Here is an 18,593-nt window from a genome sequence, read left to right as displayed (position 1 = left end):
CCTAAAATGTAGAAAATAAATATGAAAATTATTTAAACATATAAATTACCATTGATTAGTATCATAAACCACTTCGATCAAACCTATAAAATCTGTACACAGCATCTGTCATAGCTGAAACCCCATTTATCAAATTTATAACTAGCGTGGAAAGCTGGGTTGTTTTCTTTGGGAGGCCTATTTTTGTTTGAAAAGCATTCATGGGGACATTCAGATATCGTAATAACTTAAATTTTCGCAATAACATAACTTTTATAAACATGCAAATATGCAAACATGTAAGTGACTTCAACGCAGTTAAAGCGAGTACCTTTTCCTACTTTGTGACCAAATAATCTCGGAATTTTTGCAATCAAACAAAAAACGCTAGTAACCAGTCGATTTTAGAGGTCGAGAACTACAAATGCAGCACAAGAGCAACACGAATACAAATTTATTGTTTATTGTTGGAATGTAGAACCATAGAAGAATAGTTTATAAACCATCGAATAAAAAAATGCGTCAAGTATCTACTATTACTTGTCAAATCCGTTTGTTTTACATTTATATCGGTTGGTTTCATGTCCTTTTAACTAGACTGCGATCATCTTTAATTTCAGTCTGTCATTCATTTCATTTATTTAGTTAACATCTAAACAGATAACACTGAATCAACAATTTGACGCCACAATGCACGGTTCGAGGCCGCATCTCTCCATCCTCGGATACGCCCCACGCTCGCCAAGTCGTTCTGCACCTGGTCTGCCCATCTCGCTCGCTGCGCTCCACGCCGTCTCGTACCTGCCGGATCGGAAGCGAACACCATCTTTGCAGGGCTGCTGTCCGGCATTCTTGCAACATGTCCTGCCCATCGTACCCTTCCGGCTTTAGCTACCTTCTGGATACTGGGTTCGCCGTAGAGTTGAGCGAGCTCATGGTTCATTCTTCGCCGCCACACACCGTCTTCTTGCACACCGCCAAAGATGGTCCTAAGCACCCGTCTCTCGAATACTCCGAGTGCTTGCAAGTCCTCCTCGAGCATTGTCCATGTTTCATGTCCGTAGAGGACAACCGGTCTTATGAGCGTCTTGTACATGACACATTTGGTGCGGTGGCGAATCTTTTCGACCGCAGTTTCTTCTGGAGCCCGTAATAGGCCCGACTTCCACAGATGATGCGCCTTCGTATTTCACGACTAACGTTGTTGTCAGCCGTTAGCAAGGATCCGAGGTAGACGAATTCCTCGACCACCTCGAAGGTATCCCCGTCTATCGTAACACTGCTTCCCAGGCGGGCCCTGTCGCGCTCGGTTCCGCCCACAAGCATGTACTTTGTCTTTGACGCATTCACCACCAGTCCAACTTTTGTTGCTTCACGTTTCAGGCGGGTGTACAGTTCTGCCACCTTTGCAAATGTTCGGCCGACAATGTCCATGTCATCCGCGAAGCAAATAAATTGACTGGATCTGTTGAAAATCGTACCCCGGCTGTTACACCCGGCTCTCCGCATGACACCTTCTAGCACAATGTTGAACAACAGGCACGAAAGTCCATCACCTTGTCTTAGTCCCCGGCGCGATTCGAACGAACTGGAGTGTTCGCCCGAAATCTTCACACAGTTTTGCACACCATCCACCGTTGCTTTGATCAGTCTGGTAAGCTTCCCAGGGAAGCTGTTCTCGTCCATTATTTTCCATAGCTCTACGCGGTCTATACTGTCGTATGCCGCCTTGAAATCAACGAACAGATGGTGCGTTGGGACCTGGTATTCACGGCATTTTTGAAGGATTTGCCGTACAGTAAAGATCTGGTCCGTAGTCGAGCGGCCGTCAACGAAGCCGGCTTGATAACTTCCCACGAACTCGTTCAGTCTGTCAATATCAGTTTAATAGTTTCACTCATCGTATTTGTTCGATAGACACCCACATTTTTAACCTACCATTAGCTAATACGGTGATCCTCGAATCTAGATTTTTCATCTTAAATTTAAGTTAATTGAAACATGGTGCCAGGTTTGAATTTCCGAGTTCTACCCATTTGTTTACTTGTACTATCGATTAAGTATTTATTGCGTGGAGAAAAAGTGACGAAGATTCCGATTCTGTCCTTTATTTGAAGTGTGCAATGGGTACATGAGCCATATTTTAGGAATGAGTATTTGATCAATGAATACTACCTTCGTGATCTAATAAGTTGGATAAAATGCATTCTTATTCCAAATAAATGATTATTGAAGCTAAGATTTGATTCATATTCGATTTAAATCTTTAATATCAACGTTTTCTCATAGCTATTTTATGGAAATATTGCTGTTCCTCCATTTTTAGCAAACCTTCTGCTTGATCCTTATTCATGAGAATAAGTTTGACAAATTCCAAGTCACAAAACATAGTGATACATACATTTACATATATTTCATTACCACCTGCCTACACTCTTTATTGCGAAAGAGGCAGTTGAAACGATAATCAATCCATTTTATTAAAAAAAACTCATTTCTACCATAGTCAACAACAACAGCGAACAAACGGAACAAATCCAATTACAAACTTTTCCATTCACCCGTGACCTCCAATTTATTCGACCTTGCCCCTTATCGTACTCCTAGCCCTACCTTTCCTCATCTAAATAAAAACGAACCATCAAGAAACTTTATAGGTATTCAACTTTTCTAAACCTGTCTATCCATCATGCTCCACAGGACAAAATGGCACCCACGCCGGGCTGGGTGACAGCGCACAGCGGTCGGCCAACATCAGCGAAATCCTCCGCATGATAAACCGCTACAACGAACTGCAGACGATCCTAAACGAGGACATCTTCGGTCCGCTACAAAATGATTCTGTGATAATAGTAGTGCAGGTGAGTGCTTTATTCATGCTAATGTCATGCTAAGATGTATAGCAACGATGCATATCGAATGACCGTTACTGATTGTATTCCAACAAGGGTCTGCGATGAAAGTTTTTTTTTGTGCACCGCAAGTAAATATAGTAAATAGTAACCTGGACAATGTCAGTGGACATCTAAATAGAAGTGTTTTTTTATTGGAGAATGAAGGAATGATTGGTTTTAAATAAATCAATCGAGGAGTTTCTTGTTTCTATTTTCTTTGACAATATGACAAATTTCGGTAATGCAGAAATTAAATTTGGAAAAAGGTATTCCTTTCTCCGAAATCGTGTTTATTGCGTGTTTCACACAGAACTTACTTGATGTAACGCATACCATGAGTGCATTGCATAGTCGAATGCCCACAAAGATAGTGTTACCTACGCGTGTTTCAGTCACACGGTCCTCGGGCGACAGTGTCACTGGTACGAAAGATTACATTCTCGTCTGGCAGCATTCGCAGGGGCCGGATTCGTTAATTTGTACGTGACAACTACCGCGTGTCGTACCCTGACCCATGACTATGAGCTGCTGGACGGCTTGATCCTTGCTGAGCAGTGGAATGCAGTTGGGAGCAAGTGCCACTTTACAATCGCTGCGATGTCCGCAGTTACTGCAGCAATTGCACCGAGAGCCTTCGGGGTGTACCTCCGCAGAGGATGCTTCCATGTTAGCCGCCACCGAGCGTGCCACAAACTGTTCGGTAAGCTCTTCCTCCGCCTGTTCGAATGGGTCCTGCAGGGCGGTACCGAATCGTATCGACTGCTGATGCTGGTGGGGCATTCCACCGTCGCTCCCACTGCTGCTGCAGTAGTCCAGATCCAGCAGCAGCTGGGTGATTTTGTTCCGGACCAGTGAGCCAATGCGAATATTCGACACCGCTGGGTTCCGCTGTTGGACGCTGGCAGACAGAAGCGTCCAGTGGTTGGCATAGTTGACGATGGAATGTTGATGTCGGTTGAACTCCCACGGACACTGCACCTGATGCCAAACGGTGCTACGGGCGGTTTCACGTGGCAGTAGATTCTGGGAGAATGTATGTTGCCATGCAAATGGGAAAGAGAACAACAATATAGTCATGTATATGCGGTAACGTTGTGATTAATTTTCAGGAGTTCGGTCCATTGAAGATACGAAGGCTGGAATTGAGTGTTGTGAATGCTCGACAAAATTCGATGTGTAATATGTCAGAATCAGTAGCGGTCAGTAACGCTGCCGGAATGTTTCGAGTTGAGTGATATTAGAATCGCCCTATTTTATTCAAAGACTCGTGATTCTAACTTTGTTCCAATAATCCAATTTATTCATCGACTGGTGTAAACTATTTCTCTTCGTTTATTGTACATATTAGCGTTACATTCAAATCGTCATCACATCCCGCGAACCTAATTACATTAGCTACGAACATCCACAATACTGCCATCCCACAATGTAACATCTATGGACATACTCACAATAACGGTGGCCCAGAATTTCCGCCGCGGAACACCTGGTAGCAACAGTTTCCGGAGGAGAACCTCGCACAGCGTGAACAGAGTATCCGGCGAAACCCACACACAGCGGGGTATCCTGTGGAAGGGAAAAAGGGAAGCTTTGTTACTCCCATCCATGTGTGCATGTACTACATGTACGTGATTTTATAAATTTGCAATGGGATGCGATAGATTTCCTTCGCTCCGGGTCGTCGGTTGGTTTCGGAGAATTTCGAACGGTGGAATACGACGAGCTTTTGATAATTATCTCATTTGATTCTCCCGAATGAAATACTAAACGATACAATGTATCTAATGTGCCATTCATTCCAAAATTACTGTGCATCACAGTAAACACACCCCAAATTTTGTTTTGGAGTTTACTGCAGTAATCTGCGAAAGTATTTGCGCGCTTGTAATCAGATGAATACAGTTACTATTTTGTATGTTGCGGAAAATTTCTACTGCGTTTGTGCTTTGTTTTTAATTGACTCGGTAAACTTTTTCGAGGTAATAAAATTAGTCGGGTGATTTATTCCCGTATGTATGTTATTCAGATGGATATCTAAAGCGAAGCGAGAAAAAGTTGTCTCCAGGGAAACTCTGCATCTCGCATAAATGCTTGGTGAACCGGAGTTGGATCTAATTTTCATTAAAAATTAATATCGAAACATAAATCGAAAAACTTTTATCGCTTGACTTGGCTCCGGAAACGCATCCGTTCCTCCGTTGGATGATGACAGTGTACAGGCGCGTACCAGATTCACGTAGAGCGTACATCATTTGAACTTCTGGGTAAGGTATCCGATTTAATTTGTGTAGTAACTAGATAGGGTGACGAATGAGATTGCTGTCAGTCGTTCAGTTCCGCCATAGTTCAAAAAACCCATGAAAGAATTGAATAAATTTTCTTTTCGTTGGAATTCGTTTGAAATAGGTCATGTCGTAGATCTTTGACGGAAATACGGACTGCCATCCTACTGAACTTCCATAAAGTGGTGTCCTAGCTTCCTAGCTTTTTAATACCGGATGTGAAAAAACGCGGGAAATTAAATCGACTTTTACAACTACGTACCGTAGTACGATACTAGTTTTGCGAATATAACACGTACTCTGCTGTCGGCATTTTTTTTTTGCGAAATGGGTTTATGTAGGAACACGAAGGGAGAATTTTCCGAGCATGTGACAAGCGTGGTGTCATCATAAAATGCTAAAGGAACAACAGCGAGGCGGCAATATCCCAGCAGGGGATGTAATGCCAATAAGAAGGAGAAGAAGAAGAAGCCTGGAATTGGCAATAAACTCATCGCTATACTTAAATTTGAAATACTATTTGATCATAGTAAATTCTTAAATAGCGAACACTATAGGTAATGTATCTTATTTTGCTCATAAAACGAGAATTACATTCCAGAAGAGGCCCTTTGATTCTTGATTTTAATTTTCATCTATATTGCATTATGCACTCGACTTTCAACATATAACCAACGTTGGCTGCTGACGCTTTCCAACAACTTAGAGTTTGAGTGGTAACTGCCTGAGACAAATGCCTTCCTTCCATGTTTTCTTTAATTGAAAGTAAACACCAACGAGTACGATATTATCTTTGTAGCTGGATTCATCAGGGAATTAGTTGACCCCTATTTCTAGCGCGGGAAACTCTTTAACTTCTCTGGTTATGGCAGAGCTCAGCCGGATACCGTTTTTCGAGTTTTTAGTCCCCAAAACTTATAATTTGATCTTAAAAATAAACTTGAAGTTTTCCGATTCAATTTCTGCATCGACTCTGTAACTCTTTTCTGTGCAATCCCAGTTCATCAATGTAAAATACAATGTTTTCTATTTGCAATTTAAACTGCGTCAAACAATTATTGTCCGTACAGTGATGGCTCGGACATAAAAGTTCAAAAAAAAAAAAAAAAAGCGAATCGATTCCATCGTTGTTGGTATGGAAGCGTAAATGGAACATTGCCTGCAGCGGGCCAACGATAAAATCGCGGCAACTAGTTGTCGCCGTCGCGGCGATGAAATCGCTTAGGTCTGGCCGCAGTAGTGTAAAAGGTCGTGATCGTCATAAGACAGTGAACAAAGCGTCTTTCACTATCTCAGACGACCAAATGACAGACTCCATCGGTATGGCATTAATCAGTTTTTCAATTGAAAAGAGTGTAAGCTTTATAAAGCAAGTTCAGTTTTGTCATTAGATTAAACGAAACATTTATTCGAAAGCACTTCGGTGTGGGTATGAGCACTGCATCAATTGGCTAGATATTGCATGCGGGCTCACCTATAAGAGATTACAATACCGGGTTATCCAGCTTTGAAAAACGAATATACAAATGTCAGAATTGTGCAAGAGCCAGCCACTATTTCTTGTGATCTCCACTACCTATTGTGACAGTGAAGATGCCAATCACTCTGTCGGATAATGGATAACGAATGACTATTGAATTTTGCAATAGCTGTGTGAGCTTCACGTGAACAAATAATAATTATTTTTCATTTTTCCACATATTTTTCCAAATTCCAGCTTCCAATGAGTGAAGCACAGTCCAAAGCTGATTGATTTGGATAAAATTTTGTGAAGATCATCAGAGCAACAAACAGAATGGAATTAGCGAACGCCCCATCAAAGAATTGGAGAGGTTATTGACCATTCTTAATATGCAAATGGTAAAGGGGGGGGGGACGTGCAATATACGCCCCCTAAGCAAATCTTCGAATTTATCGATGATAGAGGTCGAAATTATGTATTTCCAATGTATTAACCACTCATTTAACTCACCATCTATAATACGGAATACAAAAAACCAATTATATTCCGAGAAAACGATTTTATTTTGAAGCGCTGCATTTTCGTGCAAATTTAAACCATGCGGGTTGAAATGCACCACCCCGAAGCTAAAATGCGCCAGCCTAAAAATGTAAAGATACAGCAGTGAACTGGCAGAAGACTGACATGTAACCTTGTGCATTACGGAGCCAAATCACGATTTTCTGTTCACGGTACATGTATCACACTTCTAAAAAAATCCTGGAGTGAGATCTTATGGTCTACATGAGTAACCAACGATCTATCGGACTGCTTCGTATGTTATATATGCTCTTTGTGATACGTAGAATAGAATGTGTTCACATCATAGTATCTAGATAGTCCAAGAAATCTCTGGATCATGGCCATAACCCGAGAAGCACACATGTTGCACAAAGATCACAGTAACTTATATGTGACCGTATTCAGTCACAATTAGGTTGCTGCCATCAGTTTCACTTGACTTGTTGGGCTTGCTTGCTTGTTGGGCTTGGGCTTGCGATTTGCTTGGGAAGGTCTATAGGAGCATAAAAAATCGATCGAACATTTTTAAACATGGTACATGCCCTTTATGACACATAAAATAGAATGCGTACCCAGCAAAGGTTCTTGGTCGTCCAAGAAATCCATGGAATAGGCCTTTGGGTCTACACGCGGAACCAAAGATTAATTAGATTGTTTCAAATATGGGACTTGCCCTTTGTGATGCAAAGAATATAATGTGACTCCGATTGATCTTTAGTTACGAATGTAGATCCGAGGACCTAGGACCAGGGATTTCTTGGATGACTGAAAACCTATGCCATTGACTGATTCTATTCTACACATCCAAAAAGGGCATGTACCACATTTAAAACAGTCCGATATATCTTTAGTGTCACGTGTAGATCTTAATGCCTAACTCCAGGAATTTCTTGAATGACCCAGAATCTCTTACGTTGGCTCATTCTATTCTACACATCCAGAAGGATATGTGCTATAATTGAAACAGTCCGATTGATGTTCAGCTACGCTTGTAGATCTTTAGCCCTCACTCCAGGGATTAATTGCATGCCCAAAAATCTATGCTGAAAAAACTCTATTCTGAGTAGTCTCCATACTATTTACTACTCTCCCTTCGTCTCTCTTCTCGCTTTTTTTTCTCTATTCTGCAATTTCACTCCTTGTACCTTGCACCTCTCACGTCTCGTTTCTCACTACTCACATCCCATTTATCAATTGTCATATTCCTCTTCATGCTTTTTTACTGCTCATTTCTCACACAAAGTATCTTGCTTATTACTTCTCACCTCACTACTTGCTTCTCGCTTTTCACTGATCGAATCTTATTTCGCACTTCTAACTGCTTGCCTATCGCTTCTCACTTCTCAATACTCATTCTTTTTCTCGCTTCTCTTATCTCACTCCTCAGTTCTCATATCCCAAATCTCAGCTTACAATTCACGATTGATTATAAAACTATTGAGGGCTTTTTAGTGGAATTCTCAATTCCTACTTCTTACTTTTTATCACTCATAACTTCTCACTCATCACTTTTCACTTCTATTTTCTCACTTTTCAATTCTTACTTTTTTACTTTTTAATTGAAAATTATTTAAAAATAAATTATTATTGGCACACGCCCTTCTCAAACTATGACATCCATACAGCCGTAATCTGAAAAAGTGACGTATACGCCATTTTCCAAAAATGGTGCTAACGAGTAGTACTCATCGAGCTCTTTAACAGAAAAATGGAAAACATGCATATTGTAATTTGGCGCTTACGTCACTTTCTCAGATTACGGCAGCATAGTCAAGTACATCAGATGGGCGCGTTTTATCCTGCATGCAGAGGTTTTAGTAAAGTGTTAGTTTTTCTATGATAAATGTAGTAAAGTTAACTTTTTAGTAACTTGGCACAATCTTTACTGATTTGTTTTTTCAGACATGTTCAAAGATGTTTGAAATTTTTTTTTTTTCTAGTGGAAAATCCTTAAGGGAACGGAAGCTTAAATTTTATCAAAAGGCGGAAAAGAACAAATTTATTTTTAAAAATTTTATTTTAGATGTCTTGACTATTATTTTTAATTTGTTGATCTAAAAACATGTTTAGGCGTCAGCTGTCATCGGTTTTGTAACTTAATTTAATCTATTTACCCAGAAAATGCTATGGCTCGTATTAGCTGACATTTTAAACCTAATTCCCCTACATATATCGAATGTAGGACAAACATATTTTAACTTTTATTCACAAGGTTTTATTAATAATATTATAAATATCGTAGCTATTGCTTAGGCAAATTCGTCATCCTGGATAGCAATCGTGCCTTTGAAGTGTTTTAACATATTTTTTTTGTTTAAAATCTTGGCTGAGCATATGCACAGCACATGTTTCGATATGGACAAATTGATATGAAATTTTCGAAAAAGAATCCACGTGTCTTGGAGAGACTCGAACCCGGCGGCGGCGTTTGTCAGCATTTTGGTCGGCGGCGGGGGCGTTTTTGGCGTCAAGCCAAACGCCATTTTGGCCGGCGGCGGCGTGGCGATTTTTTCTTTTCGTTTCTTTAAGATTTTATCTGAAAATCTGATGAACCATTCTTTGAGTTTTTTCAAAATATTCATTTGGAAATTATTTTCGGATTTTCCACGGGAACTACTTTGAAATTTCGAGAATTCTACGAAATTACCAACGGAAGCTCTTTGGAAATTCTCTAGAAATTTTACGAGAGATTGTTCCTTATTTCTACAAGAAAATTTTCAGAATATCCACGGAAAATTCCTGTTGAGTTTCTGTTGAGTATTTTTTTTAAATTTACCCAGAATATTCTTTAAAATTGTAGAATGGCCGTTTTAACGTTGACTTGTTCGTTAAAACAGGATATATTTGCAAAATATCCGCGGAAGTAGTTTATAAACTACTAGTTTATAAACTACCCTCGCAGCACAATTCACATTGATTTGGTTGAAATAACTCATATATGACCAAATTTAGTCGTATATGAGTACAGTAAAACCTCCATGAGTCGATATTGAAGGAACCATCGACTCAAGGAAATATCGAGATGTGGAATACACAAACCTTGTGATGCTGTTTGAAGGGACCATCGTAGTAACCCAGAAAATATTTTTTAATATAGAATAATTTGCTTCTATGAGTCGATATCGAGTCATAGAACATCGACTCATGGAGGTTTAACTGTATAATAGACTGATTTACAACATGTGTGTTGCTCGGGTAGCAGTTATTCTACCACTGGCTGGTCTTCAAAACGATATTTAAGTTGATGATAGCCACATTGCACTGCATCATTAGATGCCCTTCTTGCATTGCATCTGACGTCGACTGACAGCCGTTGACCTTCAAGAATGCGTTGCAGATCGAACGGCATTCGTTTACTGAAATGTAAACATGATGCAGTTATCTAACGACTAGTGTATTGTCCATAAGAGTTTTTTGAAAAAAATCCATTGGCTGGAAGCAAAATGCAGCCGAATTAGAAGTTTGGTCGAAAAAGTAGGAATTGACCATTAGGCTGAACATGTCGTTTGGCCCAACGGGTCATATGGCCAATTGTCAATTATTGAACGGATCTTCTTCTTCTTCTTCTTCTTCTTCTTCTTCTTCTTATTGGCATTACATCCCCACAATGGGACAGAATCACCTCGCAGCTTAGTGTTCATTAAGCACTTCCAGTTATCAACTGCGAGGTTTCTAAGCCAGGATACCATTTTTGTATTCGTATATCATGATGCTAATACGATGATACTTTATGCCCAGGGAAGGTCGAGACAATTTCCAATCCGAAAATTACCTAGACCGGCACCGGTAATCGAACCCAGCCACCCTCAGCATGGACTTGCTTTGTAGCTGCGCGTCTTGCCGAACGACTGAGGAGGACCGCTGAACGGGTAGTCGAAAATGTCCATCCATTTGACCCAATGATTTTTTTTATTTGTTAGGCACTCTTTGTTACTCAACCGCTACTGTGCCAAGATCTTATATGACATTCTGCTGTACAGAATCTTCACAGAATCTATTTTTAGATTTCCATTACTCATTATTGTCTTGTTGTTGCCAGTCCATCTCATCGTAAGTCCATTGTGTCGTTTCTCCATGTCGTATATTCGATAATCGTTGCATTGCTCGGTTGCCATTTATCCAGGTATCGTTGGAGGAATGCCTCCGAGAAGAAATCCCCAAAACGCCACCGTATGGGCTGCGGATCCGGCGACTGACTCGACCACAGGAAACTCGAAGAAATTCCTCCAAAATTCCGAGCAATTTCATTTCCCGTTGAAAACAAAAGATTTTGTTTGTTGAAATTTACATTTTGAACAATCTTTCGCGAAAACTTTGAAGATTTTTCCGTGAAAATATCGGAGAATTTCTCGTGAAAATTCCAGAGTCCCTCACAGATATTCCGTCAAACTATTAGTCTTAATAAATCTAGATTGAGAAAGTCAACGTTGAAACATTCCTCCTACCAGTCACAAGCTCATACTTTTATAAAGGACTTTACGGGTAAGTTTCGAAGAATACTCAACAGAAACTCAACCGGGACTTTCCACGGATATTCCGAATATTTTCTGTAGAAATTTGGAACAACTTCCAGAAGAGATTCTCATGTATAAAACGAAGAAATTTCAAACATTTTTCGTTGGGAAATCCAAATAGCTTTCCAAATAGGGATTTCCAAATAGGGAAATCCAAAAAGTTTTCCAAAGAATTCTGAATTCCCGTGGAAAATCTGAAAATTATTTCCAAATGTATATTTTGGAAAAAAACTTGTAGAATTTTCTGGAGATATTGATCTAATTTTTCCGACGAAATTCAAAAGAATCTTCCGTTTATGTCTTGAAAATATCCAAAATGATCAATTCAGCTGAAAACACACACCAATACGGCCAAATGACGCTTTCTGCCAAACGACCATTTCGGACCATATTCGGCCAATTGAGTTATTCGGTCAACTGAATCTTTGGAATTTCCACTGAAAATTCTGCGGACTTTTCCAAATATGAATCGGCGTAACAAAATTTAAATGGCGGCGCGCCGATGCAAAAGTGTCGGTGGCGTATCAAAAACTGCCGGTGGCGGCGCTCACCTCTATCCTCAACCTCCTACTCTCTAGATACGGCCAAACAACTTTCGGCCTAGTGTCATTCGCCCAAACAACTTTCGGCCTAGTGTCATTCGGCCAAATGGCTTTCGGCCGAATGGGTTGATATAAAATTTGCGAAAAAGAATCCACGTGTCTTGGAGGGACTCGAACCCTCGTCCTCCTACTCTCTAGATAGGCGTGATAACCCCTACACAACAAGGCTTTTCCGCAAACGTGACCTTTAAGTGGTCACGTACAGGAGTTTAATGAAATACAGTCGACTCTCTACATCTCGATGTTCTACATCTCGATATCTCTCCCTATGTCGATTTTTTGCTTAGTCCCTTCAAAATACATACATTTGAGCTTTCTACATCTCGATAACCTCCCTATTTCGATATCTCTTCATCTCGATGTGTTCTGATCATATTTTGTTCAGGATTTACTCTCCTTATGTCGATATGTTCAAATGTTTAGGCTACTAGACCATCTTTTGACATTAACAAACAAATCAACAACAAGAAACGACATTTGTTTTGTTGTCGTTTTTCATAGCAACGAGCTTTTTTGGATCTAGTACCCATTTCAATTTGCCTTCCATTCCTCGATCTCTCCCTATCTCGATGGTCCCTTCAATATCAAGATGTGGAGAGGCGACTGTACTAACAATAATATAAGCATGATCAAATCGTTTGCCAAATATGACCTACTGGTAGGTAGAGGTGTGCGCCGGTCCGATATTTAGCGGCGGCGGCGTTTGTTAGAATAGGCCGATAGGCATTTTAGCCGGCGGCGGCGGCGACGTGAATCGGCGTAGAGAATTTTTTTCATTAGGTTTCTTTAAGATTTTTTTCTACTTTCTTTCGGGATATTTTCATGACATTAGCGGAAGAGTCTTTTGAACTTCTCCAGAAAATTCTTTAAGTTTTTCCAAAATATTCATTTAGAAAATATTTTTGGATTTTCAAGCGAACTATTTTGAAGTTTCGAGTATCCTTTGGAATTGTCAACAGAAGCTCTTTGGAAACTGCAAAGATTTTTTTTTGGGAATCTCAGTAGGAATATCGTCGGAATTCACATGAGAAATTCTTCAGAATTTTCAAGAGTGATTGTTCCAAATAGATAAAGGAAAATGTTCGGAATATCCACGGAAAGTTCCTGTTGAGTATTTTTTTAAATACATACAAACATTTTCTCTTAATTGTAGAAGAATACGGCTGGTAAAATAAGTATTTCAACGTTAGCTTTCTCAGTATAGAATAATAAGGACGACTAGTTTGTCATGGCAAACGTTAAAACAGGAAATTCTTCAGAATATCTGCGGCAGACTCTGAGATTTTTTTAAGGGAAAAATAAGAAAAAATCAACGTAAAGTTCTTAAGAATTTCCGTGGAAGATTGTTCAAAATGTAGATATCAATAAAAAATATCTGTGGTTTGTAACAAAAAATTGTCAAACGTTTATTGAACGAAAGTTTGTAACCTCTACTTTTAAAGTTGATACTGGCTTTTCTACAAAAAGTGATCTAACCAAATCCAATTAAGCCGAATTGAACGTACATCCGAAACTGTTATCAGGTCGAAAATGGTTTGACTGGAAATGTAGTTTAGCCATCATTTGATCGAAAATGCCGTTTGGCAATAATGGTCATTTGGCAGAAAGAGCCTTTTGGCCCTAGAATGGCCTTCCTGTAAAACATCCCTTTCGGCCAAATGCATTTTCTACCAAATGACCTATTCCGCCAAATAACCTATTCGACTAAACGACTTTTTGGCAAAATGATTAATTCAGCCGAACGACTCTTTTAGCAGAAAGTGCTGTTTGGCCGAAATGGTTGTTTTGCACAAAAAAGGTTACGGAATTTTGTTCAATGGCCATTTGAAAAAAGCAAAATTCTTAATTGTTCATGTAAAATTTACATGACATTTGGCCGTATGGCAAATGAAATTTTAGGCCAAATGGCCAAACGGCATTTTCGGTCTAATGACTTCTTAGGACGAACGATCGTTTCGGCCAGACGACCTGTTAGGGCAAATGGCTTATTCGGACGTCTGTCGCTTCCGGTCAATGGAATTTCCCAAGAACTTCTTATGGGAAATACAAAGAATTTTCTGTGGAAATCCAAGGAAATTCCTTTAAAATTGGAAGCGTTTCCCGATTAAAACAGATTCTTCCTTTTCTGTGTGCGTGTGAGAGGCAGATGATCAAACGTCAGCAAGCTTTATTAACTGACAAAATTGGAATAACGTCCCCTGCGGTGTTTTTCGTTTGTGCGTTTGAAACCATATTATACCACTTTATTTTGTACGTAAAACAAGACCAAAAATGTCGAGGTTTTAAATTTAAAACAAAGTTCCTTTTGATTTTAAATTCGAAACAGCCTGACCCGTTGATCAGCTTCATAGTTTTCTGAAAAGATATCGAATATCCATTCTTCATTTTTGGACCCAATTAATCTAGATTGAGAAAGTCAAAGTCAAAGCGGATATTCCGAATATTTTTCTGTAGAAATTTGGAACAGCTTCCCGTGAAAATTCTGAAGAGATTCTCGAGTAAAATCCGACGAATATTCCGCTGAAATTCAAAACAACTTTCCTTGGGAAATCCAAAGAGTTCCTCTGGGTAATTCCAAAGAATTATCGAAACTTCAAAGTAGTTCTAGTGGAAAATCTGAAAATAATTTTCAAGTGAATATACTCTAGAAAAACTTAAAGAATTATCTGGGGAAGTTGGTCAGACTTTTCTGGCGAAATTCGAAAGATTTTTTCCGTTAATGTCATAAAAATATTCCAAATGATCAATTCTGCCGAACGACACTTTCGGCTGAATGTCCATTTAGGCCAAATGGCGCTTTCTGAACAACGACCATTTCGGCCAATTGAACAATTCGGTCAACCGTTTTTTTTTTCAGCCAAAGCAACTGTTCGACTAAATGACATTTACGGCCAAATAACTTTAGGCTACATATTTAGTCTTCTACCACATGGTTTATTCGGTTTAACGACATATTTGGTCAAACAACTTTTAGCCTTGTGGTTCTTGGCGAAATGGCTTTCTGCCGAACGACTTTTTTCCGTTCAAAAATTCCATTTCAACGAAAAATTCTCTGGATTTCAACGAGATATCCTTCGCAATTTCCACTGGATTTTTTTCTTAGATTTTCCGGAGAGTTTTTTTTCGAAATTTCAACAAGAAATTGCTTGGAATTTTTAAGAAAAATCAATGATTTTTCGAAAAGTTCGTTCAGAGTTCAATCAGAAAATTCTACGGAAATTCCACTGAATCTTTGGAATTTCCACTGAAAATTCTGCGGACTGCGGACTGCGGTGTACACCTCTACTGGTAGGTGCCTACGATAAATGATAGTATCATCATCATCATCATATAAAATCATCTTTTCAGCTAAAAAAACTGTCTTATTCGGCTGGAATTGTTTGTTGGGATCTCCAACGTTTCTGTTTCAACGCTGATTTACCACTTTGTTCATTTGAACATTATTGTTGTTTCAATCCTGCAATCCTGCCGATTTAGTCACATTTCCTATTTTATCATTCCAAAATTCCAATGGGGGAAGGGTTGGTGTTTACTGTGGTGTTACAACATCGATACGTTGCTTGTTCTAGACCTCATTTAGGAGCTTACGGGTTAAAATGTTTTAAAAGTGCGATGTTTGTTCCTAAATTATTCGAAAAACGTGCGGAAGTGCAATGGTTGTTACGTCAACTATGAGATCATGGGCAGCGTAGTTTGTCCTACCTACTCTACTACCTATTTTTTCGTAAGCGGCATAAATTTTGCAAAATGGATCCTGAAAACATCCAATAAATACGACTATTGGAATGATGCCAATATTAAAAAAAGTTAGTGAACATCGAACAATCATTCACAAACAAGCCTGCTTGAGATATTGATAACAATTGACAAAATTTCGCCGGTTACAACTTTTTTTTTGTCTGAGCTCTGAATAACTAATATGAAATAATCTTATTTTGAATTCGTATGAAAATATATTGGACACGGTGTAAATCTACTTTCAGGCTACGGAACTGTAATATGTTATTGAATTGATGGATAAATGCTAGCAAGCACTACATTAACACATCAAAGCCGGTATTTTTTTTAAGCTGTATATTTTGTAGACAAATTTTCAACATCACTGATGGGCGATGATAACGACATCTACAGCTGCCAAATGTATTGCATAGAATAAATAGTTCAATTTTGCACACTAATTAAATAATTTTCCCAGGTTCACCACTGGAAACATGCTCAATACACGTAATCTGTTATTGCTGCCATACATTGAAAGCTTTATTCTTTTACTGGTAATCTGCTTTGCGGGCTGATAGTTATTATCGCTCGAAATCACCACCCATAAATTTCACACGAACGTTAGCGTCACACATTCTACAGCATCCCCATCAAATAGCCTCAATCGGTACGTACTTCCGTCTCCGGTACACCTTCAGTTTCGGCTGAAAGCCGTTCGGCAGTTTAAACTGTATTACATCCATCCCGCTGGTCCCGATACCGACGTGGCAGCTGCGTAGTCGTTCGGTCGTAAATCCTGGCACTTTTAATAATTCACCCTGTTAATCACAACCAAGGCCGCAGCCAGCAGCCGTGTTACATCGATGTATCGAGTGTTGCAGTTCCCGGGATTAATCCGCGTAAGCTAACGGTTCGCTGACGAATGGCGAATGATTTTCCGCAACAGCTTTGGCCCCCGGGAAGGAATTCAACCGATCCGTGTGTTTTTTTTTTGCTTCGCTTCCTCGTCCCAGGCCTAAAAGCTGTTGCTCTTTTAACGATGATTTTGGGTGGTAACCCGAGTAGAGGTGAATCATCAATCATGCCAAGAACAAATCAAAATAATGAGGCTCATATTTTTGAAGTTATTGTAGATCTTCTTCTTAGTTGGAATAACATTCCCCACAGAGCCATTGTCGCTTTGTAGCTCGTAGTATTCTTAAGGTCTTTCCATAGTTGTTGACTGAGAGTTCTAAGCCAAGTTACCTTTTTGCATTCGTATATCATGAGGCTAACACGATGATACTTTCACGCAATAAAAAGCGTTCATAAATTCGTGAACGAACAAGTTCACGGTGTATTTTGAGTCACGGTTTCAGGATCAACAGTCACGAAGGAAAACGTGACTGGTGTTCTCGAATCCATGACTTAAATAATGGTGTATTTTTGCTGTTTTTTTTTGCGTGTTTATGCCCAGAGAAGTCAAGAATATTCACAATCCGAAAATTCTTAGCTGTATATACGCTTTAGAACAACCGTATCTATGGAAAGCCGGTGCTGCGAACAACATGTTTGAATTGTTATCGGTAAGGGTCTTCCATGTACCCAAGACTCGACCGTCACCGCGATGCTGGGCTTGATTAAATATTCCAAACATGATTCGTTTTCATTGTCGTGAGACGACAATTCATTTTGGCACGATGTTGAGTTTTTTGACAACTTTGCGCTGCTCGGCAATAAATCGCGCGCTACCTACAAAGCATGACCATGTTAATCAAGACTGGCTTGTTATGTTAGCGACATTATGTACGATTTTCTAAAGGATTACGCCGCTGATATCTGCCTAATCTGGATATAAAAGATCTTAAACTCTGATTATTTGGACAAAATCATTGTTGTTCAGGTTAAATTTTTATTTCAATTAATTTCTACTCGGGAACCGGTGGCGGTGTTCATTCGAGGTTGACGTGTACTATTTATAATTTGGTTATGTTCGGGGCTATGTTTTCTATCGAACTCGCCGACCGACCTCCACATAAAAACACAAGACGCCACGTGGAACAGCCCATTAAAGCAAAAACAGTTTGATTATTATTTACCGGCAATGTCGTCCGCCGAAACTGGCTTCCGACTATGTAGAACTCCGTTGCTGACACGACCGACCGTGGGGTTAAGCTGGGTTGAGCGGCAGCTTTTGTGAAAGTTTTCCGCTATTCAATCTGGTCGCATTATTACGGGGGTGACGGCGTTGCTCTTTTGCTTCACCCTGTGTGACATTGGTTCGCCAAAATCAGGGAAAAGACTTTTTGCTTGTTTATGTTCTAGCATTACGTCCTATTGTTCCTTTCTCTGTGCTTGTTGTTCAAAAGCAAAAAGCTAGCTCCGCGTTGTCCTCATTTAGGTTAGAGTAAAAGTGGCTCGTATGCTTTTATTGTTCTCTTGTTCAGATCATCCAACAAACGAAAAGTCACGTTCATTCGATCCTTTTTCTTGCAATGCTTCAATTTGGATTCTTTCGGATGAGTGCATCAGCACACTGCACAACACATGAGAGCTGTTTGGTGGAAGCTTAATCCGACATTGCTGTTTTTTTTTTGAACAAA

At 39.6% G+C, this 18,593-nt stretch overlaps 2 protein-coding genes across 7 annotated transcripts in view; one reads left to right on the top strand and one right to left on the bottom strand.

Annotated features, from left to right (window-relative positions):
• LOC134224939 (alpha-1,6-mannosyl-glycoprotein 2-beta-N-acetylglucosaminyltransferase) overlaps window positions 1-18,593 on the top strand; it is a 306,618-nt gene that overhangs the window by 208,753 nt on the left and 79,272 nt on the right. For all 6 annotated transcript variants that reach the window (XM_062704620.1, XM_062704630.1, XM_062704601.1 and 3 more), the window contains one exon: window positions 2,680-2,840. In XM_062704620.1, the coding sequence (XP_062560604.1) occupies window positions 2,680-2,840 (161 nt within the window). The remainder of the gene's footprint in view (window positions 1-2,679; window positions 2,841-18,593) is intronic.
• On the bottom strand, window positions 3,114-16,901 carry LOC134208329 (uncharacterized). Its single transcript, XM_062684332.1, has 3 exons — window positions 16,687-16,901; window positions 4,325-4,439; window positions 3,114-3,896 (listed from the first exon to the last, which is right to left on the bottom strand). The coding sequence occupies exons 1-3, from the start codon at window positions 16,752-16,754 to the stop codon at window positions 3,306-3,308; spliced, it is 774 nt and encodes a 257-aa protein (XP_062540316.1). The 5' UTR covers window positions 16,755-16,901; the 3' UTR covers window positions 3,114-3,305.

This window comes from Armigeres subalbatus, chromosome 1, assembly GCF_024139115.2.
Source record: "Armigeres subalbatus isolate Guangzhou_Male chromosome 1, GZ_Asu_2, whole genome shotgun sequence".
Lineage (NCBI taxonomy): Eukaryota > Metazoa > Arthropoda > Insecta > Diptera > Culicidae > Armigeres > Armigeres subalbatus.
This window is presented reverse-complemented; position numbering and strand designations above follow the sequence as displayed.